We start from the raw sequence: 27,437 nt of genomic DNA, 5'->3' as shown, positions 1-27,437 counted from the left end.
TGATCCTGGCTTATTGGCGGTCATAAACCAAATTTTCTTGATGAATTAGATACAGAATAAATGACTCCTACTCTTTGTCCAAATTTTATTTTACTTATCTGTCCTCACTGTAATACATGGACACAGAGCTATTGACATTGTACAGCTGTTTGCTGTGCAACATGACCTGTTCTGCTCATTATTTATCCTAGTGGTCTGCACAAAATTCATCTGTGTCACAACATAATGTTTGATTTCCTTTGCAAAGCTAATTAAAATGTCTGGTTGAGATGAGTGTGTGTGCATTCAGTTTCCTTGTATTCCCCTTTATTTCTGTAGTACATTTGTGTTCTTCTATGATCCTCCATAGAAAATGGTGGTATTGTTTGTTGGCAGGTATCCTAAAGCCTTAGACTCTGTGTTGGAGAAGCATCTGGAAGATTGCACAGATGAGGCTGAACAAAGTCTTTTTCACCAATTTATTTCTCTTTCATTAAGCTGTGGCAAATACAAGGTAGGTGGAAGCTCACATCATGATCCTAGCTCTTATTTGGTTATACTGTCAGAAGGTTGATTTTTGACAAAGTTCTGCTCTCTATTCCTCTTTATAAACAAAACCTCTGCCATTCCCACAAGAAACAAACAAACAAACAAACCCCAAAACCAACAAACAAAACCACTGAAACAACCAAAAAAAAAACCCAAATCCAAACCAATACAAAACCAACCAATTTGCTTAAATATGATTTTTTACAAGGACTCAGAACTGTGGTAAAATCCAAAGCTAATAGATTTTTTAAGCTTGTGTTTACCATGAGCAATCATGACCACGAGAGTTTTTTTCCATGGTTAAAATTTATACATTTCCACCTACTTCAATTGCTATCAATAATTTTTTTTCCTTAGGAACATGGCCACTACGTGTCCTGTAATGGTCAATAGTGACAGCACAGTATTGCCCAGCAAGGCCTCATCTTACTTTAAGATGTTGTCAATGTTAGAGGTGTCTGTTTGGGGAAAGCTGACAGTTTTATCACTGTTGAGAGTAGGTGGCTTGGCCTTTTTCGTGCATTGATCTTATGAATGTTTACAGTCAGTAACATGAAAGAATAGAGTGACTACATAGTTCTTCCTATGCCATTTCTGAAGAGAAATTGAAATTCAGCCTAACAGAGAATAACCAGGACTGCAACAGATCTGTCCAAGAAATTTATAGTTAAGAGATGATTGGTGTTAGTGTTTTGGCTGTTGTTTGCAATGATTGAAAGACTGAAAGCACTTAGAAAAATACAATAAACTACATAAAGAAGCACTTAATGCATTTTTATACTGATGTAACAAAGGCACAGTTTCTGTGACCGAATAACAAGGGGACTAACAGAAAAGCAAGGCATGCAGAACATAATCATATGACTCTCTTCCAGCTTTTAAGGTTCCCGAGATAAGTGCATGCAACTGGACTGGCAGGGATGCCTTTTTAACAGTTTCTATCTGTGCTCTGTCACACTGACATTATCACTAGTGGTTTCTCAGAATCCTTAAATAAGTGTAATGCGTTTCTAGGACATAACAGTGTCTGTGGCTTACTGTACTTCTCAAGCTATCTTCCAAAAACTGTCTGCAAAAGTGAAGAAGATCAAATCTGAAACAGTTATACAACATAATTGTACTGTAATTTAATTTTTTAGATCTTGATTATACAGGTTTTCTTCTGGTACAAAAAATTGCTTTAAGAATGTCTCCCATTATCCTTATGTATGTAAAGTATTTTTAATATGCAATGACTCACGGTGACATCTGTATTTCAGTTTCTGGAAGACTCTGATACCTCCCTTGTGCTTAGTTTGAATCATCCCCAGCCTGCTGTGCGGGTCCTCGCTCTTCAGCATTTGAAAGATATTATTGAAACATCAAAGGTTTGTGTCCTGAATCTCTCACTTACAGAACTGACTTAACATAGAATGTATTCAAAAAGCTGTTTGCCAGACTTACCAGTTGAAAATGAGTACTATGTTAAACTGTGCATATGTAATCCTTATGGTTTTTCATGGTGTTTTCTGCAGGTTTCTGTTACCATTTTCCCATATTCTTGAGTCTGGATGTAGTTCTTTTTTATTAAGCTGCTTGCATTCTAAGATAAAATCTAAGTTAATGAATATTTATAATTGTCTTTCTTTTGTTGTTGAAAGTTAGTCTGCCTGTGAGGTTTAATTTAGATGATATTACCACTTGTCTTACACTAGAATTCAGGTATTGCATTACAAACCTGTAAATTTTGCTACCGACAAACAATTTTTTTCCCTTTGTTTTTCTTTACCTTTTTCAGGAAGGCTTTGATCAGGCTTTCATAGAAGAAGCAATTTTTGGTCGGCTCAAGGATGACAACAGAGATGTTGTAATGTCTGCTCTTAGTTCTTTGGAGGTAAGTCAGTATATTTCAATATGTGTGATTTTAGCTGATCTTGAATATGTGTGCCTGGAATGTATTCTTTGTACTTGCCTGTCTTGTCCTTGTGTCCTTAACATATGACTTCTGTCCTTTAACAGGATGAAGCAGCACAAATTTAGAAGGCTTGTGCTGTGTATCACCTCACAATTCCCCCCCAAATCTCTGCTATCTGATCCTTCCACAAGTGTTTGCAGTTAAAATGAATTTATCAATTTATGGATTTTTTTTTAATCTAGGTAGTAAAGCATATATAAATATTGTTTGTTATTTGAGATGTGCTTCCTGCTTATTCTGTACATTTTTGTATAGAAATATAAGCCATGCTGTCTGCCTTTTGGATGGCAAATGGTGCAGTCACAAGTCACTATGCTAGTGAGAAGTGCTCAGTTGAGTTTTTCCATATGCGAGTCATTTGGTCAGTTGATAGTGGCAAAGTCCTGAACTCCAGCTCAGGTTTACTGGATAGGACTCTGGTATGCATTGTGCTGATTGTTTCCAGCTAGAGTAACAGGCTGTCTTTACTGCTTCTGCTGGTAGTAGTGGACAATATTATTAGCAGTAGTATAATTGGCCTTGTGTGTTCATTCATTCTCAATCACTAAAAAGTACCTGGTATAGTGGATGCATTTTCCATTATGATGTGGTAAATTATTTTGTATATTATTGTATTTTCATTCATTCATTTTTCTTGATTACTTTTCAGATTTTCAGGAAACAAGTCAATCCAGAAGTCATAGTATCAAGTCTTTTGAACATCTTCCAAAGAGCTGATCTTTCAAAGGATGGAAAGTGGTATGTTTGTGCCTTTTTTCATACTGTGTTCTTTCTGTAATTTTTTTTTTAAAGTAACTCTAAAGAATACTTTCAAAAATGTTTTTCTCTGCAAATGCTTTTTGTTATGCTGTCTCTATGCTGATTTATGGGAGAGAAGTCCAATTATTTGCATGCCATTTCCCATTAATTTCTTATTTGTTCTTGCTGACATTTGGATTCAGAAAATCACCATGGTAAAATAGAGAACAAATCAAAGACGTTGCCAGTATCATTGAGCAATGTATTTTCAACATAATTTGTTCTTTTTTAGGTACAAGGTTTTGGAGCGAGCAGTAAATATTTTAGTCAAAGAGGAGATTTTGAAGGAGAAGAAGGAACTGCTAGATGAAGCAGTAATGCAGTTGTTGCCATTTATGGTAATCAGCAATGCAAATTCAAAATCTTCAGACTGGAAAATGGCTGTTTGTCTGTCACAGTCTGAGCTCTGCTCTTTACACCCTTTACTGGAAGGCTGGCCAGAAGGTAAAGCATTAATTGTAACTAATTTGGTAAGAGAAAAATTGTGACAAGTTAGGACAATATCCTTATTGAACCTAAAAACGTATTGAAGGAGACCAGCTGTCATTAACAGGCTATCATGCTGTGACCAAGAATGAACTTCTTCAAAAAACTCTTTGAAAAGATGTAGAAATTGTCTAGTATGTTTCTGACTGATTCTAAAGAATATTGAGCCACCTGTGTGTTAATATGTGATTTATATACCTAGATTGTCTGATTTTTTTTTTATCCCTTGGAGTAGCTCTTGAAAAGGCAATTAAATCTACCAAGCCTGCAGAGCTGATTGGAGTGGCCAACACGAAAATGATTCTGCTGCTTTCTAAAAACTTGACCTCAAGGGACTCTTCCTTACTACTGCAAATGGTATGTGTACCTTGTTACCCTAACCTTAATAAATTTTGCTTTTCAGATGGTCACTGCAGTAGAACAAATGTGATATAGAAGAACTTCGTGTGCTCTTCTAAGCTAATGTAGCTTCTTTTTAGCTCAACTTATCATCAAATACATACATACATAGATATATTAACAAACTACAGCACAATCTAGATAAAACAGATTTCTTCCTTAACATAAGGAAGAGAAGTGATGAAAGTATTACCTATTTGGACAAGTGATTGGTGTAACTAAATTCAAAGAATTTTTAGTTTCCTGAAAAAAATTCAGAGTGAATAAACAAGCATACCTTTGGGTAGTCATAGAAAGACATGTTGGGGCATTTCCTGGTACCATGACAGAAGACAGTAGCTTGTTACCTCTGATAGAAGGTAAAAAGGATTTAATTGAATATGCATAGGAAAAACGGTGTAAAGTCATAGCAAAGTGCCACTGTCTTACAGACCTTGTGGTGTTGTTTTTCCTCCACTCCTTTTTCTAAGGTTGATGACCTGATACTCATTGCTGAAACAGAATCTGACAGTGTGAGACAGAAAGTGACTACTCATATAATTGGTTCACTGCTTGTTCAGTGCTGCAATACACAGATGAAGGAAAATGATTTTTCAGTGGCTATCAGAGTCTTCCGCTTCTTGGATAAAAAAATAAAAAATCTCAGAGCTTGTGATCCTGCAGAGGTAAGACAAAATCATTGTGGAGAGGGCATTTTCCTTGTAATGGAGAAATCTGTAGGAGCAATGTTCAGAAAGAGTATTTCTGCATCTCTCTACTATCTTTTTTTAATAAATTATGCATTTTTCATAGTGGGATTTTCTTGATTTATTTTGTTGTGAAACAGTTTTGGGGCTTATTTTTGTGTGTAAGAAACTCACGTGAGCAGAGCTGTGTTCCTGTGTGTGCATCCCTACGCACACAGAGCGGCAAATGGGAATCAGTTATTCTGACATCACAGTATTCCATTAATGAGTTTTTGTATATGCGAGTATTTGAAAGATCTGGATTCTGTTGCTGGAACAGAGCTAAATGAAAGTATTAAACTGAAAGTCCACAAAATGCTGTAACTCCTAATTGCTTTGAAGAGATGTTTTAGAGATTGATATTTTACTTTTCTGTTACCCCACTTATGTACACTGTTAACTGTGGTAGAAAGATCTGGTGTAGGTTTTTAAATTGCAGATGCAAGTTTCTATGTAAAATCAGAAATGTAACTCACTTCCAACCTCTTTGGAGTTTGGAAACTAAATGTTGCTGAATTTTAGCACTAAATTTCTGTTTTCTGTTGCATGGAATTGTGAAAGAATACAGTAAAATAATTTTCATTCACAGGAAACTCCCCTAAATTGGTCTGTTGAAACAGTAGAGGAAACTTTGGTGCCTAAGGGCTTGTTAAGTGCTTATATAGAAAAGCTGAATAGTGATGAGACTGCTCATGCAGAAGAGTCTGCTATGTTCCTGTTCTTACTGAAAAACTTCATTAATGGCCTAAAACCTCCTCTGTCCTTTTCAAAAGGTAGGTGTTAAGATTTTGACTCACTTACATCAGTGAAGAAGGAAAGTTAATTTTTTTCTCCTTTGAAAGTTGCTGAAAACAAGGAAATCTTGTTTCCCTGACCTCTCTTTTTTGTTACTGAGATCTAAAAACAGTACTTACCTGTGAACATGAAATCAACCAAATGTATAGTCTCCTTTTAACTAGAGATGTCTGTTTTCTCTTGGTTCCTGAAGGTGTTCGTATGCATCCACTGTGTCTTTATTTATTACCTGTTTTTTTTTCAGAGGAAACTTGGTGGAATCCCGAAACTCTGAATCAAGATAGCCAAGACTACCTGCATCTTCTTTTGGGGCTGTTTGACCTGCTTGTCAGTGGAGCTAGTGAGCGAAGCAATGCTGTTCAGTACAGAGCATTGATGAATCTCTTACTTAAGGTATTATTCTTGTATTTGTTGCTCTGAACTTTGAGTCATCAACTCTTAGGCAGTTACATTAATTTTACGGAAAACTAAGAAAAATGGTAAACAGGTCATGCGACACTGCTTGTGGCATACAAGTATTGTGAGAAGATGAAAGTCAGTTTCAGCTGGTTACTTAACCCTACTTAAATCAGACTGCACAGAATAAGAGTATAAAGTTGGAAAAGAGACTACAGAAAGTTTGTGGAATGGGGTTAATAATGTTCTAGGACTTTGTGAAGGCAACAGCTGCAATAATAATTTGCTTCTGTCACTTGAACAGTTATTTTTGCTGACTCTAGAACAGTTAATATAATTGGAACTTCGATCTTGGTGGACTTGTGGAAAAGAGAAAAGGCAAGAGCACATCAGGAGCTGTATCAGTTGTTCTGTCAAGCTGTGTTCATTCTGTGGGAAATTGAGTGGGCACTCTGATGAATGAAGAGCTGTTAGGATTCCAGAGAGCAGCTTACGGACAGAAAGCACGCTAGCTGTTTGCCAGAACATGTACTAAGCAAGAATTTTAAATTGGTTTGGGATACTATTAGGCAACAGTGTAACTGCTTCAATTAAACTCTTCACTAAATCTAGACAGAAGGGTCCTGAAGCAAAGTTAAGGTAACGGTGTAGAAAACTGAATTAAATCTTCTTGGTGCAGGTCTTACTGTTGGTAGGTGGAGAAGGCACTCTAACCTGTGCCAGGAAATAAAAGTTCTTTATTTTGCACATAACAATTTTCTTTCACAGTTGACATACCATATGAATGTTCATATGGATGTGGTTTCAGTCTGTTAGGAAAAGAAAAAACCTTCTAATACCTATAGACTACAAGCTGTCTCTTAAATAAGCCAGATATTAAGTAACATCTGGACTTGTATATACATGCAAGAATCTACTCAATAACTTTTTCTTCCCAAAAGACACTGTTTCTGGCTCTTTATTTTTCTTTTAGTTTACTCCTCTGATGTAGGTGGTTTATCAGATGTTTTTAGTAGTTTTCCAAATGAATTAAACAAGTGCTTTTCTCTTTTTTTCTTTCTTTAAAATGTTGTTAAATTTAAGGTACATCTAAAAGATTCAGAGGTTCTCTTCAAATTCCTTTCCATTTTATGGACTTACAGTTATAACCTTTCGAATCATCTGAACTATGAAGTCAGTGCAATGCTACAGACTCAAGCTCTCTATATTGGCTATGCACTGCTTAAATCACTAACAAACCAGAAAAAGAAACAGCTGCTCTTGCCATCGTCTCCAGGTAAAGGAAAACAGTATCTATCTTTCATGTTAAGACTTAATCACAGTATTTTTTAATTTTGTCCAATTTTACAGTAATTTGTACCATGAAGGGTATCTGTAGTTATGTTTAGCTGCACTAGGCTGAGACAGCTTTCTTGCTGATTCACTGCTGCAGTTACCAGTCCAAGCTTGGAAGTAAGTGAAGCCACTGTTTTTAACTATTAGAAGTGTTAAAGGAATACTGTGTTGTGCTGCAAAGTCAATTACAGCACCTTACTTTTTGTGCAGTATAAGGATGTGACAGTCAGTAACACTATGAACTCTGAGCTTAAACATGAAAATAAGGACTGTGAAGTTCAGAGACATGGATCTTGTGTGATGCATGTTCGGTTTGTGTACTCTGGAGGTTTACAGTGAAAAAGGAGGACATTTTAATGCAAAAATGATATTGATGCATTTTCAGGGACAGCTGCAGTAAAATTCTGACCACTGGCTTTATTCTGTTCTTTTCCTTCTTCCTTCCCTGGTTCTTTTTGCAGTGGTGATATCTTTGCTAATTAACTTGGCTAGTCCTGTGAGTGAAGTTCGAAGGGCTGCTCTCAGCTGCCTCCATTCCTTTAGAGGGATAAAGGAATCTCTGTATCATTCTGTTCTTCAGCATTTGGAGGAAAAGACAGAAGAGATTGTATCTGACCCTACATACATAACACAGGTATTTTTCTTATTAAGGTGCATATTAATAAAAGTTTTGTCTGTTGCAGTGAGTTCCCATCTTTTAGAAAAAGAAATCAAGTTAACCAGGAAAGTTAATTGTCTTTGCATTCTCTAGAAGACTGATTTATAACTTTAAGTACTATAAAAACATTCCAGTGATTTATTACATACAGAGAGCTGAGAATCTAAGAGGCATTGACTGTGATTTATTTACAGATAAAGAATTCTGTTTATATCTGGATTGCATTGTTATGAAAGCATTGAATAAATGTTGTTTTAAGGCATTTTTATTGCAGGGAAGGAACTTAATTTTCACTCTGTTAATGAACTAGATTATGGGAACTCTCTTTGAGGAACTTGAAACACAACCAAAACAGACATCCCAGAAGAAAAAAATGTTGGAAGCTTTGGAAAACATACTTGATTGTGTACAGGGCCCTACTTTCCCATCATATATTGCAAGAAACTTAATGAAAATTCTTCATCAAGTCCATGGTGAAGTAAGTGCCACCTTTTGATTTGCTTTATGGGTTCTGCACTTGATTGAAAGCTGAAATAAAATTTTATTTAGTAATAATATTGTTAAATAACTTCATAATGTATTAGATAATTAGATAATGAGGAGAATAACTAAGTAACAGATGAGCATGTACTTGTGGTAATCTCCCATTAAGACTTATATTTTTCCCCTTGAACAACCATTGATTAAAATACTTTGTGTAGTAGAGAGGGGATGTTGCAGTAAAATGAAGGTGTGCTACTGAAAGTTTGTTAAATTGAGAATGGATAAAAACTTACATTACGAATTTCTCCTGTTTGCAGATGATTCTTGCTCACCTCTTGCCTGCACTAGACCAGTTGCTGGAGAAGCTCTTTATGAAACCTGAGGCAATGTTGAAAGACGAAGTTATTCTCCTGCATCTAATCCTTGGAAAGTTTAATGAATATTCAGCACCCCTGTTGTGCAAGAATCAGCAGAGTCTGGATTTATTTATCAAAAGTCTGCATGCTGACAAGAAAATATATGAAGAAATTCCACCATTTCAAATCACAGCACTTGGGCAGGTATGGATTTATGAAAGGTCTTTATTTTTATACTTAAAGAAACTAGCAGTATTTAGGATTGGATTTACAGGGACTCTTTCTGTCTGAAGGTGTCCTCAGCTTTCTGTCTTTTTTTAGTACAAGTTTTCAAGGTCTCTGTAGTCTTTGAAACATCTAAACAGCTTCAGAACTTTCTCTCTTAAAATTATCAGAGAAATTTCTTCTTGCTCTCTTTTGCATTATGACAAGCATAAAATAGAAATACTATTATTTGCATGCAGGTGAATACCTGTATCATTACAGATACTGCTGTCCCACAGTTCTTAGTGTTTTGTCAGTCAGGCAAGAGCTTTACCTAATGTTTTTCTTCTGAGGAAAAACTGTCAACAAAATACAGTAGATGGGAAATAGTCTCACTTGAAGGACGCTGCTACAAGTTCAGGCACTCTGTTAGCCAGGTTGTGGTGTACACTTGCCAAAGGCTGGCAACAGCAAGTCTGTTCCCCTCACCAGGCAAATTGTGTGAAAAATTTCAGGAATCAGTGTGTCGGTTGGATACTTCAAGGGGATGTGATTTATATTTAAGGATTCCTGGATATATACACATACATAGTTAATATGCAAATTTTTGCTATTCTAACAAGCATGTGATTATGTGTCATACATCATCTAACATATCTAATTCCATAGCTTGTGATTTTGTTACACTCTTACAGTAAACCTCTCTGCATTCTTTTTCATTTTGTAGATTACTAAACCATTCTTTGCAGCTGTGTCGGATGGGATGGTGCAACAGAAGCTACTAAAAGTATTGTTTGACTTACTCTTAAACTGCAAGAACCCACTTTGTGCCCAAACAATTAGCAGTGTGTTTAAAGGGGTAAGTGGCAAACTCCAGAACACAGAAATATGTTCAAATCGTGCACTGGTGCAGTGTAATTTTGTGCTGCTACATTCAGTAACACCCGTCATTTTTATCATTTGTAGCATGAAAGGAATTGGAAATTATTTGTCAAATAACTGAAGAGTGTTAATGGCATGAAAAGTGTATTAAATCACTGCCTTTAGAAGCACTTTTTTAAAAACCACGTATCAGTCATTTACTACACTAAGTGAATGGATTCAGCAGAAGTCACTTCTTTCTGCTACACTGATTTTCATTTTCTGGGAGGTGCCTTGAATATGTGAATTATATACCTATATGTGCTTGAAAGTGATGTGTTTTTAAAAAAAGAGGGGACACAGATACGTAATGCGACACGTTCATTGGTGCTTGCATTATTATTGTTTGGTTTCAGATTACAGTGTGTGCTGAGCAGATTGTCAGAGAACTGGAGCCTCCTGAGAAAACCAAAAGTCTGGCCACTGTTCAACAAACTAGAAGGCAGAAGATGCAGCAACAGAGGTGAAATAACCAAAACCCCACAAATATTATCAATGCAGTTTGAAAACACCACTTGCCTTAATATATTGCATAGTTTGTATTGAAAGTGAAAACATCTATTTCTTCTTTTCCCCTGCACAGTAAAATAACTCTGAGCTACTTTTGGCATGAGAAAACCCAACTCATGTTGCTGTTTAAGAACAGATGGAAGACCAGTTAAAATGTAAAAAAAATCAGCACTTTTAATCTTGACATTTGCTTTTATAGCATCTGGCTTGACACAGTTGAACACGATTCATTTTTGCTGATGCTGAAGTTGGTTTGGAATATAGATGCATGGACAGATTACATACACATGGCTGAAACCTACAGATGCTCACCAAAATGTTTCTATTAGTTGACTGAAAAACAGGGGTTTTTTTCTGTTAAAACAGTAATATAATCACTAACTTTTAGGTCTTTGTTTTGTTTCTTCTTTCCATCCTCATAAGGAAGGAGCAGTTTTTTCCACTGTACTTACTCGCTTTTTTAAACACTGTTTTTCAGCCATTGTTGGAACAGGATGTTGACATAGTTTGACCTAGAATAGCTGTTTGACCTAGAATAGTTGGCTTGACCTAGAATAGCTCTTCTTATTTTCCTTCCCATGACCATGTTTAACAGTCATCACCTATTAGATCGATCCATCTGTAAATTGTATCTGTTCACGGTTTATAAATACACAAGATCACACTCCCCTATTACCTGCTGCTCTGTGTTAACCATGAGTAGTCCCAAAGATACAAGTTTCCTGGATGTCAAGCAGATCGTCTGTTGGATATTGTCTTTTTTTTAATTACATGTGTGTGTTCCCTTAACACAATACTATTTTCTTTGCAAATATATCCTGGTTGTTTGTCTTACCTTCTTAGAAAGCCTCAAGATGCAGAATTGGCACCAGAAACAAACCACTTCAGCTGGCAGAGGATTATGCTTATTCTGGAATTACTGCAGCATAAGAAGAAGCTTCGACATCCGCAGGCCTTGGTACCTGCTCTTTTTAACCTGCTGAGCAGGTAATGGTGCTCCCGTAACACAGGAGTCCTTGAGCCTCCTCTTCTGCAGCAGACACTCTGAAGCATTAAAATATGGGCCACTTTGTCTCTGCTTTGCACCCATGTCTTGTAGTTTTGCACCCATGTCTTGTAGCTTTGCACCCTTGTCTTGTAGCTTTGCTTGCCTTTTTTACTTGAACTTACTTTAGGTAAATCAGAGGAGGGGAATGGGAATTTCTTAGGATTTTTTTCCCTATGAACAACGTGATGGGCTTTTTAAGATTTTACCTGTTGCATAGCTTCTTATTTGAAAACTTTGTCTATCAGGCAGAGAGGTTGACATTGCCAAGAAGGATGACACCTGTGCTAAAACGGGCACAATTGACAGGACTTGTGTCTTCAACAGAGTTAGTATAATACTCTAAGTTTTAAAATTCCTCCCAACACACTGTGGAACAGTCTTTGTTCAGTGCAACCTAAGAAGACTATTGCTTTTCCTGCCAGCCCTATCTCCAGGCGCTTAGGAAAGTTTACATATAGGTTGAGTATTTGTCTTTCTTGCCTTTACATAGGCTGGCAATCACAGATCAGCTTATACTTTTCACAGTGCTGTGATAAATGTCTTTCATTAGACCAGTTGATGCATTTGAAAACATAAAAAGACGAGACATTTTTTGGCAAAGGATTTTTAAAAGCCTTGATTTAGAACTTCTTTAGAATTAAGATTGCAGTTCTTACTTGTATCTTAATATGCGTTTTAGTCACTTATTTTTCTGTATCCTTTTTCAATCTCCATGTTTTTTTCCTGACTGTGTAGGTGCCTGGAACCTATGGCATCAGAAGAAGAAAATATGGAATATACGAAACAGCTGATCCTCAGCTGCCTGCTAAGCATCTGTCAGAAATTGTCAGCCAATGGCAAGGTCCCAGCAGGTAAAAATCACCAGGCTCCTTTTGTAGTACTTCTCTCATCAGTACAGCATTAAAACCATGGTCTCTAACTTGTTTTTTGAGTCTACACTGTATTGTTGAGGAGAGTGAGATCCCTCTTTAAGGGTATACAAGTTTGCCTTCCTAATAATTTTTTGTGGATCCATTAGGTATGGTTTGCAAACTGAAACTAATGCTTGACTGTCCTGCTCATTCCTACATTGTTGACCTTTAAAGTGTTAATCAGTGGATATTTTTTACTTGCAGATATCCTCGACAAAGATAAATTCAATGTGGAACTGATAGTTCAGTGCATCAGAATATCTAAAATGCCCCAGACACACCACCATGCACTGCTGCTCCTTGGTGCTGTTGCTGGAATCTTTCCTGTAAGTAGCACCTGAATTTACATGTCAGTTCTTCTCTTTGGGTTCCAAGTACTGGGTAGAGTGATGAACATGCAGAGCTGCTCTATGGAGAGAAACTTTCTTAAAAGAGCAAGAGGCAAAATGTACAGGTTCGCTGCAATTTTAGGGCTTTGTATTCAATTCTACTTGAAAAGAAACCTCTCTCTTGATGCTTTGGTCATGAGCCATTTGTGGCTTGCAGTGGAGCAGATTTGAAATGGAAGAAGCTTTCTGACAACAGCTCTGCCTCATGTGGTCACCCATTCTCATGCCTTGTTTCTTTTTTCTCATGCTTTTTTATATAACGAGAGAAAACACCTGGCCTGATAGCACATGCATTCTTGCAAGTTTCTGTCTTGTACAACACTGAAAAATGTAGTTGATGATAAAACCAGGTTGGTCTGATTTGAATTGTCTGAGAAACAGGCCTTTTCTTCTATGGAGTAAAATTTGACTGTTCACTCTTCTAAGTAAGATTCTTTGGTTCTGAAATATAAAAGCAGTAAAATGTATCCAGGTGTATCACTCAGTTTGTATCTTTATATTTACCTTAGTATTTTCTACACACACTTTGAAAGACAGCATTTTTCACAAAAGGCAAAACTCTAATGTTTTTGACAAATTTTTTGAGGATTTTGTGGTTTTCTTGTTTGTTTTTTTATTTTATCTCCATCTTACTGCCATAACCTACTGTAGAACTGAGGGTTTGTTACACCTTAATACTGGCTCTTATAAGACTTTCAAGGTCAGAATACAAGGAAATATTTTATATCAGTGTGATCTCTCCTTTAAAACACTCTTCCATTTGCTAAGACCAAATGAAAAATTTGGTTCCCATAACTTCTTGCTCTGGCAAAATCTAGGAAACTAAATTTTGAGATAGGTGACATCTCTAATACAGCCCTCTTAAAATTAATTACTGTGATTGCAGTCTAGGCCCCCAAAAAGCCAAAAATTAAAATGAGCGTGGTTGGTTTTCATTGTATGATTGTAGATGTTTTACAGATATAAAAAGGGTGGGTAGGAAAACTATGAAAATCACTGTAATCTGTGCCATAATCACATCTGTGCTTCTGCAGATCTCCTCATCACTGGTTTTGTTTGTTGTATTACTGGGTCTCTGAGTGGAAGGATACAAGGTGTTTCATCAGACTAAACTCTCAATTTCCACTCCTTAATTACTTGCTTGGAAGCGTGTCTTGGTTTCTAAATATTTAGAGCTCTACCAATCAAATAGATAGTAGTATTAAGGGACAATATACATTTAAAAGTAGTTTAGGGAGATTTTGGAACATACTCATGATTCTCTTTTTTTATTATTATTATTGTTATTGATATTATTATTGTTATTGTTATTATAGGAATCTAGTGGCATTTGTGAGAATGAGAAATGCCTTAAGGTATAATGTGCATAGCAGAATAAACTAATTTCATCTTTTCTTTTCCAGGATAAAGTTCTTCATAACATTATGCCCATTTTTACATTCATGGGAGCAAATGTCTTGCGTCTGGATGATACTTACACTTTCCAAGTAATTAACAAGACAGTGCAGATGGTTATTCCTGCTCTTATACAGGTAAATTTGTCTACCTAATGGAAAGATTATAAATTAAGTAGAGTAAATGAATTAAAATACTGGTGGTAGAATAAGTTTTCACCTATTCTGGGATTATATTTAGATAGATGTAGTAACGATATTAACAGACCTCTCTGTGTCTTACCAACTGAATTCATCAGACTTCAGTTCAGAATTCTTTTCAGGCTTTTGAGTTCTACACTTTAAAAATGGTTTAGCCAAAATTATCAGAACTGTACATGAAGAGGACCTGCAACATGCTTTAAATTCAAGTTTTTCATCATAAGAATAGCACACAAGTTCAGTAGATAAACCACTGGAAGTAAAAACTGGTTATTAGTCCTGTAATAATAATGTGTCATGGTCATATCAATATTAGACATGGTCTGAAAGAGTGCAAAGGTAACCACAAATGCTTTTATTCTTCCAGCTGGTGTTTATGGGGCTTTTCTTGGTTTTGTCTGAACCTCTTAGATAAATTACTATAAACCAAAACAAAAATCCATCATTATTTTCAAAGGGGACATGTTTGCATTCAGATTTCACTTGCACCTAATAAATCTTAATTTTAGGTCTTTAATAATCGGAGATTAAAAATGCTGTATAAATTTCTTACGTAAAAATGAATTGGAGGAAAAAGATACTGTCTTCTAACAACGGGCTGTGGATTTCTTGTAGTGACATATATTAATGTTTTTCATCCTCTTGCAATTCTCTGTTAAAAAAATGAAATTGTCTCTCCTTTAATTTAAAACCTTTTATAGCAGCTAACACAAGTTTCTGTGATAAATTATTCATGCCACACACAATTATTACGTGTGGCAAGAGCCTAATATTACTTGCCTGAGATCATGTAGTCTACATATATTATTTTTACTGGACCCTTGAATCCAAGATCCTAACTACCAGGCTTAGAGCCAAAGTTTTCAGAAGAATGTGGCATCACTTTCTCTTGAAAATGTCCTGTGTGTTTCAGCCGATACCAAGTAGCAGTTTTTCTCTTTTTTTTCTTTTTTCCTCCCCCCCCTTTTTAGTTTTTCATTTTCCTTTTTTCCCCTATTTTCCTTTTTTCCCCTTTTTGCCTTTTATTCCTTTTTTCCCATGTTTTTTCTCCTTTTTTTCCTTTTTCTCCTTTTTCTCTTTTCTCACTTTTCCCTCTTTTTCTTTTTTTTTTCCTTTTATTTGAAGCATCTTCCTTTAACACTGAAAAGGCACTGTCACTGTGTGATTGAATGCTTTATTCTGGAGCACTTAAGATTCCCTTGAGATGATGCATTTAGCAGTGCTGTTACCTGGCACATGATGCTTTCTCTTTTTACTGAAATTCCAAGGAAGAGCTTGTGCTATCTGCGCTAAGTTTGAGCTGCTGCACCTCTTTGTACACAGGCTGAAGACAGTGATTTGTCAGAGTCCTCGGGAGGTGTGGAGGAGGTGGTGATCAAGATCATCCGTGTGTTTGTGGATGCCCTGCCCCATGTGCCGGAGCACCGGCGCTTGCCAGTCCTGTCCCAGCTGATCACTACGGTGGGAGGAGACAAGTTCCTCTGGGTTCTCCTCGTACTGCTGTTCGAGCAGTACGTGACCAAAACTGTGACGGCAACATCAAGCACAGACAAGGTTAGCAGACTGATGAGGTCAGCTGTTTCCATGAGAGACTGATCTCCCTCTTTCTGTTCATGGTCTTGCCTTTCAGAAGGTTCACAATAAGCCCCTGGGTTATGCTAAAACAGGTAGTGATCTCTGAGCCTGTGCTGTAGCAGAACGTGGTGGTGATGTTGACTGTGATTTGTAGTGCACATACAATATTGTTTTATCTTGGACCCTGAACAATAAAGCATGTCCTACTGTATAGCAGGGCGGTCCCATAATGGAGAGCACTCTGGACTCTGAATCCCAAGGTCCTGAGTTCAAGTCTCAGTGGGACTGTCCCCTGGCAGTTCAGTGCCTCCCTGCCATCCCATCCTGTCACATCTTGGATGCTCAGCAGGGTCCCGAGGACTTCACTGTCACTGTCCAAGCTCGCTCGGCCATGGCAGATGGACCTTAGGACTTAAACGGTGGGGCCAGTTCTGCGCACGCTGTGCCTCACCTAAAAAATTCACTGTGCAGGCTGGAAGGGCACACCCATGTGGGGAGAGCCCTGCCCAAATCTGCGTTCGCGAAGTCTGGCCATACATACAGACAGACATTGTATAGCAGTCCTTGACCTGAAGAGCTCATAATGTAATTATGACATGCTTCAACATTATTGAAGTTGGGGTTTTCTCTTTAATTGTGAAACATGATACTGGTCTTCCTGTACACACTAAGATAAAAACCTTGTTATTGTTTTTGTAGGCAGACCCTCAGATTAGGTGAAAGCATAGGTTATGGGTAAAACTAAAAACACTATTAAAGGAACATTGGTGAGAAATACAGTCTTTGCTGCAGCAGAGACTCTCTCTGCACCCTCTGAAACGATGTTCTCTCCAAGAGCTTGCTGCTGTTACCCTTGGTGTTAATCCTGACAGTGTCCAGCTCAGCATAGCATTTTCACAATCTCACCAAAGAGTTTTTGAGTATTTTTATCATTATTAGAAATACCTTTTTTAATTCTTTAAATACTTCCTTTTTATTTCTAAACCATTAACAGGATGCTGTTTTGGAAGCAGACACTGAATTTTGGATCTTCATCTGTTGCGAATTCAACGTACAATCACAGTTCCAGACCATGATGAAAATAATCCAGTACTTGACAGAGCTGCCAGAGAACAAAGAAGGTAATCACAAAACAAAGCCAACAAATTCATGTAAACCTTCCCATTACAAAGGACAAGAAGTAATGGTTTTAAACAAAATGTGGGTTGATTTAGGCTAGATGTAAGGAAGAAATGTGAGTGGAGAAATGCTGGAACAGGTTGCCTAGAGAGGTGGTGGATGCCCCATTCCTGGAAGTGTTCGAAGCCAGGCTGGATGGTGCTTTGAGCAGCTGTAATTTTACTTTGTTTCTGTGATCAGAAATGAAACATTTCTTTCTCTTGGATGCAAATTTGTTTTGTGACTGTTTTCAACAGATGATCCTGGGCCTAAAAAGTCAAGAACATGCAAGACAAAAGCAAAAAATCAGGATGGGCAGCTCTTTAATGTTGAGTCTCACTCTGACAAACAACTTCGGCATTTCAAATTCCTGTCAGTCTCCTTCATGTCACAACTTTTGTCCTCTCAGAGTTTTGTAAAAAAGGTAAAAATGGCAGATTCCGTTTAAACATTCACATTAACATATTAAGTAATTGTGTCATACTGTAAGATGAGGTTTAATTTACTTTTTAGTATGACTTCATATTCAAAGGAGTGAAAGAATACACTGTCCAGTGTATCTTGCTGACACCTTTTTGACAGTTTTTAAACCCCTGAGTAATGTTAATTATTTTTAATAAGGCTTTTCTAGATGGACTCCATTCGTGTGATTGATGAATAGGTAATCTAAGTGAAGTTCTGGTCCTAGTGGATTCCCACTGGCTTTATGGAGTCTGGGATTTCACTCACAGCCTGTACCAGCTCCAAGCTCAATGTGGGATTCGTGTTATTAACAGAAAAGACAAAATGTTACAAATTTTAGGCTCTTACTCTAGCTGGTTGTAGTCCCAGTTTTTCAGCTGAACATCATCCACCAGCATGAAATGTATTTGGTACTGTGTCAGCATTCCCCATGGCCCTTGGATTTTCTTCTAGAATGATGGCTCAAGTTGCAAATGTGGGGACTCATAATTACCACTTTAGGGGACATTTTGTTCAAGACAAACAAATTTGCATATTCTGGGATATTAGCTTAATGAAGGTGTAAGTTTCACATTTAACATTCTCGTTTTTGCTTTTTAAACCAGATAGTTGAATGTGAAGAAACAGAAGAGCTGCAGAAGTTGGAACAGAGGTATGCTTAAATCTGCTCCACTCATATTTCTAGTTCTTACTGCAACCTGGGGACGTTTTTTAAGTGTAGTCCCATTAGAATATCTTCTTCCCCAAGGTTACTCTTTTAATGTTCTCTGCAACAAGCAGTGTTTATTATGTGCAAATTACTTGGGTTTGGGTTTGGTTTGGGGTTTTTTGTTGTAGTAGAGTATGGGGGGTTTTATTTCTGAAAGATTACTGTACTCAATATCCACTCTTTCTGTATTCTTTATAGTGCTTATTTACATACTGGGCCATAACTATCATGCTATTCATGACTGAATCAGTAAAAGAATTCCAGATTTTTAGCAAACTATATTGCTTCATTAGAAGGGAAAAAAAAATCAGTGTTCATAGGTGTCCCTACATTGATGTAAGAAAAGTGAAGTGATCACAGATCACAGCTGTAGCCACTGTGCTGTAAAAGCCAATGATACAAAACGGAGGGTTTCTTTTGTGGAGGCCTAACTTTTTTATTTGTTCTAAGAGAAAAAGAGTGTAGTATTTATTTTAAGTGCTATGTTTCTTGAATGCTTATTTTTAAACATCTGTATCTTCCCAGACTGTTTTTGTTTTAAGGCTGAGTTCCTAAGCAGAACTGCTGTTCATTTGAGGGTACCAAGTAGACAACTTTAAGGACATATGTAGACTTCATCTGGTGGTCTCTCCATTAGCTGTTCCATTTCCTTTTATTTTTTTTTCTTCTGAAATTTTATGCTTTCTAGTAATGAAAGTGGTCTTCTTTAGTCTCCTTGTTACTTACTAAGAGACTCTTTCTTTCTGTCTAGGCTTTTAGAACAAGTTCTTCACTATATAAACACTGTGGCATCTTCAGTGGAAGGAAACGTGGACAAGCCAACGGCCAAGTTTTGGAGGGTTCTGCTTAGCAAGTGCTATGATATGCTGGATAAAGTATGTCTCATTAGCCCTGTTGTTAGCAGTAGCACATTTCTGCTCTTGCTTATTAATATGATTATGAACTTCATAAGATTTCATGTTGGATTAGTACTAAACCTCATTGGATGGTCTGCAACCTGGTGCATCATGAGTTTAAAGTCATCTAACAACTTTAAGAACTACAACTAACAACTTCTTAGACAGGAAAACCAGAAAAATCAGGAATGCTTATTTCCTTTAGTTGGTATTCTACTGGCTGTAAGCAGTCATTTTGCTCTCTGGTGGAGAAGAATGGGTTTTGGCAGCATTTCTCACCATTAACTCATAAAATTAATAGACTAATGCTAATGAAACTGTTTTAAATGCCATGAAGAAATACACATCCCTATGCTCTTCTTTCTAATATTTTTCTGATTAGAAGTATATTTGTAGAATTGGACTGACTATCTTGTTGCATGCTTTGGAACATACATCTTTTTACATTTTTTTTTTTTTACCTGTGAAGCATATTCCAGTTTTCATGACATACATGCAGAGGGCATTAGCAGAATTATTGTGAGATAAGGAGGGATAGCTCAGCAGTGTAGACAAAAGGAATTGCAGAGGAAATCTTGGAGCTAGTGGTTAGCAACCAGTGAACACAGATTGACTGGTATCTGCTTTGTTGTTTTGTTTGCCTCAGACACAGCATTGTCCTCTTCTGTGATCCTGAAAACCCGTGAAGGACATTGAAGAGAGTTTGCCTGTCATTTTTGGAGGCTACTGTATCACAGTGCATGGAAAAGCATTTATTGTATTGTTTTGTTTGTGTTTTCTTGTAGGTCAATGCCTTACTGCCAACAGACACCTTCATCCCTGTGATCGGGGGCCTAATGTTGAATCAGCTGCCATCTGTGAGACGCAAGGCGATGGACCTTCTGAACAACAAGGTGCAGCAGCGCACCAAGTGGCAGAAGAGCCAGGTGAGGCACAGTGATTAAACCCTGTTCCTTTAGCAAAAGTACTGAAAGAGATTGATTTAGAAGCGCTTGACTCTGTGTAAAGTTGTCAAGTACCAGTGCCAGGCCTGGTAGGTGGCTCTTTGGTAGTGAGTCACAGACTACCTGCCAACGCATACCTTGCAGGTCCTCAGTTTGTAATTGTATGTGTTGTCATGTCCTCTCAGATCCTGCAGCTCTTAGAGCTAGTTCCTGAGCTCATTGCTATCGTGACATGTAAAAGAAAGGAGGAAGAGGAGGAACAAGCCATCAACAGGCAGACTGCTTTGTTCAGCCTCAAGCTACTCTGCAAAGGTTTTGGCACAGAAAATCCAGCACCATTTGTACCTGTTCTGAAAACTGCCATTGATCTTGTTTATTCAGAGAAGGAGGAAAAAAATGTGGTGGGAAGTGCTTTGCTCTGTATAGCTGAGGTCACTTGTACACTGAAAGCCCAAGCAATACCTCAGCTTCCAAGGTACCATTGAGTTCTTTTTAACAGAATTGCAGCAGGAATTAGTTACACTAAAATGCATTACTGAAGGAATGCTGATGAAGGCCAGGCGGCAGTCTGCCCATGTGTGTGTTTCGTGCAGATAATAAAATTGTTCATAGTGCTTGAAAGTGCTTCCTGGTCATAGAACTAAGAAGCTAGTGGGGAAATTGCAGGATTTTGCTAATCTGCAGTAGTTTTTTATAAAGTCTGCTACTGTGACCAGAAAGGTAATTTTTATGGCTTTAGAAAAGTCAGGCCATATTCCATATTTTCACAGTAGAAACAGATTGCATTTAAAAACCTGAGTACAGTTGGAAACCCTGCATGCTACATTATTTTATTCTCCCTATTCGAGAAGAATTCAAGCATCTAACTTGTTCCTTGTAAGACTGTTTTATCTCTTTATAAATATAGGTTTCTTCTTATTATTAAATCTTTAAACTAAAGACAGGAATTGTAGCAACCTAATCTTGTGAAAGGTGTCTCTGTCTATGGCAGGGGGGTTTGACTAAGTGGTCTTTAAAGATCCCTTCTGACCGAAACCTTTTTGTAGTTCTAAACCTAATATACTCCATTAGCTTCAAAACAATGAAATATGGCAGAAAAGCCCAGAATACTGAATCTTCTCAAATACACACGTAAAATGTACGTGAAAATTGTCCCTGCAGGCCTAACAGATGGATTTATTTGATTGGAAGCATACCTCCAAATGATTGGTTATTTCACCTTTCTCTGTTTATGCTTGGATGTTCACAGGCTGATGCCAGCACTGTTGAAGACTTTAAAAAGTAAGGAGCTTGTCTCCAATGAGATTTATTTGCTGAGTGCTGTCACTGCTCTGCTGAAGGTTGCAGAAACACTACCACATTTCCTCAGTCCTTACCTTTTGGATTGCTTGTTGCAGGTGAGATATGTGACCTGTTGATATGTAAAGGGGGGACAGGATCTGCCCAGATCCCAGAAGAAGCTATAGAGATTACTGTTTTCTCTCTGAAACTGAAGTGTGTTCCAATTATGTGAAAGGTTGTAACATAGTACTCTTTCTTATGCAGATAACTCAGATACAGGATATAAGAGCATCTCCTACCCCTCCAGTAGGTTGTAGTTTGCCTTTTTGAAAAGGAAGATGAATCCCAGAAGAACACTCTGTAATACCCACAATTTCCTCAAATGTGTATCAAACAGCTCTTGTTAGAGTAATTCTGACCCTCTGCTGCTGACATGAAAGTTTTTTCAGTGTTGGTCTTCTGAAAACAGCAAAGCTCTGTACATGGACTTAATATAAGGTGCTCCAAGTGGTGCAAACAGCAAAATTTCCATCTGACTTTTGCAACAGACAACTACTGTAAAAAAAGTTCTTTAGTTCCTTTAAGTAGGCCTAACTTTTGTTGAACTTCCTGACAGGTTGTCCGCTTGGAAAAGATTGTGGCCGAGTTTGGTCCTTCTTCCCAGATCAGCTTACGTGTAGCATCACTGAAAACTATCCTAGCTACAAGGCTTGCTCCCCGAATACTCTTGCCTGCGGTTACCAAGTGTTACAGTGAAGTGGCACATACCTGGAAGGTAAGGACTTTTCTCATCCTTTTGCTTTGTGATGAAGAAGAAAAAAGAAGCAGTGGAAAACTTGGTTCAGCTGTCTTGGCTGTGTCCCCTCCCAGTGTCTTGCACACCATCAGCCTGCTCACTGGGGCAGCAGAGTGAGAAACAAAGAAAGTCTTAACACTGTGCAAGGCTGTTCAGCAAGAGCTGAAACACCACTGTGTAATCAGCATTGGTTTTGCTCGTGGATCCAAAACACAGCACCATTCTTCATAGCACAGCTGCTATGAAGAAAATTAACTCCATCCCAGCCAAATCCAGTGCAGTCTTTATATTATCTCTTTTGTCTTGTACTGCAGTGGTGTTCAGGAAAGGTAGACCTGGGAGAAATCCACCAGTTTAATATCCTTAGCATGTTAGATGAGATCATCCCTTTCATAAATTTACATGCTACGAACATGAATTGAGTTGGAATTATCTCCAGTATTGAAGAGGGGAGACCCTCTTCCGGAATCCTACTAAGTTAGGCCCCCAAAAGTATAGGAAGAAGTTTATCTTTTTTATTGACAGTATTTTAACGAGTGAATGCACAAAGTGCAAAAATCCAATTCCCTAGTTACGTTTCTCAGTTACTGTCAGTATCACAGTAGCCTTTGCATTGCTTTGCTTTTGTTTTGGCAGAACTGCGTGGGTCCCCTAATGAACATTCTGAAGGAACACATTGTTGGTATGGAGAAGGAGCACTTGATCTCCCATCAGCCTGAACTGACAGCGTTTTTCATGAAGGTCCTGGACTTCCGAACAGAGCATGCCCAGGTAGTCTGGCTGTGGGGCTGAGCAGCAGCAGCTGCTATACCTCTACATCATAATTCTAATGGTTGTTTAAAAAATATTAGTAGATTCCATTGCACATGTGCTCTGAAATTCTGAGTATCAGATATTTTTTCCCGAATTGTTCTTGCAGTACAACACATGACAGTTAGGTATTTAGTCTGAAACGAAATACCTAACTTTGAAAGCTCACATGCTTACATTTCAAACTTAGATTTATGTGTTCTGATTTTTCTAGGATGATTTAGAGGAAGTTGGCAAGACAGAGGCTGACATTATTGATTGTCTAATAAGCATGGTTATGAAACTTTCTGAGGCTTCTTTCAGGCCCCTCTTTTTCAAGGTAAGAAGTCTAAATGTAATTCACCTACATCAGCACATTTGTATTTTCCAGTGCACGGACACAGGAAAGAGCTAATCTGCCTTTCACTTTCAGCTCTTTGATTGGTCCAAAACAGAGTCTACCCTCAAAGACAGGCTGCTGACATTCCACCGAATAGCAGATTGCATTGCAGACAAGCTCAAGGGTCTCTTCACCCTGTTTGCTGGTCATTTAGTGAAGCCATTTGCTGAGACACTGAACCAGGTCAACATCTCTAAAACTGGTAAGTTGTGGGTTACTGGCTACGGAAAGCCATTGACAAGCAGTCTTAATCGCTGAGAAGTTAATTGCTGAAAGTTTAGTCTTACAGGATTTACTGCACAGCACACACCTCTCATTTATCTCTTCCTTCTTTCTCTGGTAAATAAAACATCTTTCTCTGGTGGAACCGAAGGACAGTTTTCATCCATATGTTCTGAGCTGCTATTACAAAATTGAGACCACATGAAAATTTTCAGTGTCAGTCCCAGTGAGTTCCCAGAGTACGAAACTGTGTGGAAAGAGGGAGACTTGTCTCTGTTGGGGTTTATTTTTCTTTCATTGACTTCCCTTGTATGGTGTATTCAGAATCCTCTGCTTTCTGGGCAAAAATAGGGATTACTATTCTGTGTGGGAAACTACTTGCCCATCCCAGTTGTATTGACCTGAAGACATTCTCCGTATCTAGAGGTATAGCCAAGCTTTTCCTGTGGTTATTCTCTTTTATCCTCATCAGTCTGTGAAAGGTAATGGCAGACCTGCTGGGGCAGTAGCTAAAAGATAACACATTACATCCACTTTGTTCAGAGTGATGAGTACACAATTGCTATGTCGTACATCCTTTAGCTACATTCAGAATCTAACAATGTTTCTATCATATGGGGAAGTTTTGTTTTCTTTTTGTTGATTTTTTTTCTTCTCCTTGATTGGTGTGTAGATGAAGCTTTCTTTGACTCTGACAATAACATAGAAAAGAGCTGTCTGCTGTTGCAGTTCACCATAGACTGTCTGCACAAGCTCTTCCTCTTTGACACCCAGAAGTTCCTGAGTAAGGAAAGAGCAGAAACCTTGATGCAGCCTCTGGTCGATCAGGTATTGACAAACACATAAAAAACAATTAATAGCTGATTTTTGTTTCTCCATCTGATAGCTAAAATATCAGATGTCAATCTGCTCCTTTAACAAAAAGGGGGGAATTATTCCATTGTCTTTAGGCTACAGACAGTATTAACTGCTTTGCCTAAGCTCTGAATTACTGATTTAATCCTTTTTCTAAATGTCTTGATTCCGTAAGATTCATGCATGTTGTTGAGCTCTTGCAGACCAGTGTGCTCCCACTGATACTCTTTGACTTAACTCTTGAGTACTTGAAAGGCAAAGCTAGAAGTGCTTTTGACTGGGTTTATCTGAGCCTGGATGTGTTTTACTTCCACAGCTAGAAAATGTGCTTGGAGGAGATGAGAAGTTCCAGGAAAGAGTGACAGCACATCTGATACCCTGCATAGCTCAGTTTTCAGTGGCAATGGCAGATGATTCTCTTTGGAAGCCACTGAACTACCAAATCCTGCTGAAAACGAGGCACAATTCTCCTAAGGTTGGGAGCTATCAGAATTTTTACTGGTTTTCTTTGTTGTGTTAGAAAATGGGAACAGTGCCCCCTAAACCAGAAGTGAATTAACCAAGTCATTGCTAAAATAGTAGCCTAAATGCAAATACTGGTGCTGTACTATGGTACTCCCAAGTTGTAGAGATGTATACAACACGTTTTTCTGCTCTTACTGTAAGCAGTGAGTATTCCACATGTCTTTCATACTATGTGGTTTGAGTTTTTCAAACATTTGGTAGCTGTGGGAAAAAGAGCTGCTCTATTTGTGTATAAAGACTGGGGCACTTTAGAGGGAGAGCTGGAAGACAGTTATTTATCAGCTTTCAGACCTGTTTATTATATAGTAGAGTATTAAACTGTCAAATGTCTTCTAGTCAGGGAGAGTTACTTGATTTTTCATAGCACTGAGCTAAGCCCTGATGCCAGTGGAAGTGCCATTGTACCACAAGGTTAAAGACCATTCCATCAAATAACTTCCAGCAACCTACCTGCTTTTTCCAACCCAATTTTTGTTTGATATTGCCTTAGCTCAGATGTTAATATTTAAATTAGCTTAGAACTAGTTCCCTTTGGTAATGAAAGCAAGATTACAATCTTATCATGGAAAGAAAGCAGGGGTGGGGGGGAAACAGGGAACTATACTGTATAATGTTTGTTTCCTTACATAGATTACTGTTTTGGTTTAGGTTCGATTTGCTGCCCTGCTCGCTTTGGTAGAAGTTGCACAAAAACTGAAGGAGAACTACCTGGTCCTGCTACCAGAATCTATTCCATTCTTAGCTGAGCTTATGGAAGGTAATGTTCTTATACTGGCATTAGTGAAGGGTGACCTATTTCAAAGATTCATACAGAGGCTGATTGCTCTAACTGCTATAAATCTTAATAATTGGTATACAGTAGCTTAAACTGTTCAAGACGCAAACTTAAATGGATTATATCCAACATACTGTGAAGTTCAGTTAAATTATGGTCGTTTCTTCAGTGTTGTAGCCTGTGCACATCTCCCCAGTTTTATGTTTTAGATCAATGTTACACTGGAAATAATTTGCTTAATTCAGTGACAAAGTATTTCTGAAAGATTATTTCATACCTGGTGTTTGAAGATGGTGCTAGCTTTGATGAATGATGAAGCCTCTAGGGTAGCTTTGTAATCATTGTTGTACTTCATTCCTGCTTTATTTTTTTTTTCCTAGATGAATGTGAAGAAGTTGAACAGCAGTGTCAGAAGACAATTCAACAACTGGAAGTAATTTTGGGAGAACCACTCCAAAGCTACTTCTAAGTTTATGCCCTTTGTTTTCAAATTTTGTCTGAATTGTCTTACCTTCACACATTCAAGTGTTACAGGCAAACTGCCATAACAATTTTTATCAGAGCCAAGATTTTAACTTTTTAATAAAATATTTTGAAAACCTGGCTTTATCATTTCTGGATCGACTGGGGACTTTGCTTACACCTTTTTTCTTAAGACTGGGAAAGTGGAGTGGCAAATTCTGATAGCTGGGCACACAGTGACCTGTGAGGCTTGTTAAACTCCACTGTGCCCAGGGTATAGAGTTACTGTTCCAGTGGAGGGGCTGTTGTGCTCCAAGCATGATACTCACTGGACCCATGCACTACAATCCTGAGAACGTGCTCTTTCTGGTATTTATAGGGAAGCAAAAACTAAACCCACTGAAGATACTGAAAAGTAGTTCCAAGAAACTGATTCATACAGGAAGTAAATATTTTTCAGTCTTTGAAGACTGCTACTGATGAGCTGAAGTTCAAGAATAAATTGCTTGCTATGGTAATGAATTTAGCAAAAAACACCTGTTTTGGACCATTACACTGGTTCATTACTGGCACTCAGACTCTAAAGTATGGTTTGAAATGCAAGTGGTTAGATCTGTCCCTGTAAAAGAGGATAATCCCTTATGGTTCTGGGAACAGGTCTCTGTCCAGGGTGCAGTGAGCCATGTATAGAATCGGTTTGGAAGAAACCTCTGAGATCATCAAGTCCAACCCCACTTTGCTTACTAGATCATGGCACTCAGTGCCATGTCCAGTCTCACCTTAAAAACCTCCAGGGTCGGAGAATCCACCAGCTCCCTGGGCAGGCCATTCCAATGCCTGACCACTCTCTCTCTAAAGAACTTCTTCCTGATATCCAACCTAAACCTCCCCTGGCAGAGCTTAAGCCCATGCCCTCTTGTCCTACTGTTGATTGAGAGAAGAGACCAATCCCCACCTGGCTACAACCTCCTTTCAGGTAGTTGTAGAGAGTGAGAAGGTCTCCCTTGTGGTTATTTTGACTATTAGGCAGTAGATCCCATACATGGAAGGGTTACTCCATTCAAGCTCTTACAGGGTTTTCCTAAAAGAAAGCAACT

General features: G+C 38.0%; 1 protein-coding gene across 1 annotated transcript in view; it reads left to right on the top strand.

Moving 5' to 3' along the window:
* HEATR1 (HEAT repeat containing 1) overlaps positions 1-26,476 on the top strand; it is a 35,109-nt gene extending 8,633 nt beyond the window's left edge. Inside the window, exons 11-45 of the mRNA XM_071549599.1 lie at positions 376-493; positions 1,788-1,895; positions 2,306-2,401; positions 3,132-3,220; positions 3,513-3,724; positions 4,002-4,123; positions 4,636-4,830; positions 5,480-5,663; positions 5,930-6,078; positions 7,165-7,357; positions 7,878-8,050; positions 8,385-8,552; positions 8,875-9,117; positions 9,845-9,976; positions 10,395-10,501; positions 11,392-11,535; positions 12,332-12,447; positions 12,712-12,833; positions 14,300-14,428; positions 15,815-16,045; positions 17,061-17,187; positions 17,482-17,648; positions 18,292-18,338; positions 19,147-19,270; positions 20,077-20,217; positions 20,421-20,710; positions 21,485-21,632; positions 22,133-22,291; positions 22,949-23,083; positions 23,337-23,441; positions 23,535-23,703; positions 24,397-24,551; positions 24,895-25,053; positions 25,752-25,860; positions 26,259-26,476. Coding sequence (XP_071405700.1) covers positions 376-493; positions 1,788-1,895; positions 2,306-2,401; positions 3,132-3,220; positions 3,513-3,724; positions 4,002-4,123; positions 4,636-4,830; positions 5,480-5,663; positions 5,930-6,078; positions 7,165-7,357; positions 7,878-8,050; positions 8,385-8,552; positions 8,875-9,117; positions 9,845-9,976; positions 10,395-10,501; positions 11,392-11,535; positions 12,332-12,447; positions 12,712-12,833; positions 14,300-14,428; positions 15,815-16,045; positions 17,061-17,187; positions 17,482-17,648; positions 18,292-18,338; positions 19,147-19,270; positions 20,077-20,217; positions 20,421-20,710; positions 21,485-21,632; positions 22,133-22,291; positions 22,949-23,083; positions 23,337-23,441; positions 23,535-23,703; positions 24,397-24,551; positions 24,895-25,053; positions 25,752-25,860; positions 26,259-26,347 — 5,155 coding nt within the window. The 3' untranslated portion in view covers positions 26,348-26,476. The remainder of the gene's footprint in view (positions 1-375; positions 494-1,787; positions 1,896-2,305; positions 2,402-3,131; positions 3,221-3,512; positions 3,725-4,001; positions 4,124-4,635; positions 4,831-5,479; positions 5,664-5,929; positions 6,079-7,164; positions 7,358-7,877; positions 8,051-8,384; positions 8,553-8,874; positions 9,118-9,844; positions 9,977-10,394; positions 10,502-11,391; positions 11,536-12,331; positions 12,448-12,711; positions 12,834-14,299; positions 14,429-15,814; positions 16,046-17,060; positions 17,188-17,481; positions 17,649-18,291; positions 18,339-19,146; positions 19,271-20,076; positions 20,218-20,420; positions 20,711-21,484; positions 21,633-22,132; positions 22,292-22,948; positions 23,084-23,336; positions 23,442-23,534; positions 23,704-24,396; positions 24,552-24,894; positions 25,054-25,751; positions 25,861-26,258) is intronic.
* Positions 26,477-27,437: the final 961 nt, after the last annotated feature.

This window comes from Pithys albifrons, chromosome 2 (assembly GCF_047495875.1).
Source record: "Pithys albifrons albifrons isolate INPA30051 chromosome 2, PitAlb_v1, whole genome shotgun sequence".
In the NCBI taxonomy this organism is placed as follows: domain Eukaryota; kingdom Metazoa; phylum Chordata; class Aves; order Passeriformes; family Thamnophilidae; genus Pithys; species Pithys albifrons.
This window is presented reverse-complemented; position numbering and strand designations above follow the sequence as displayed.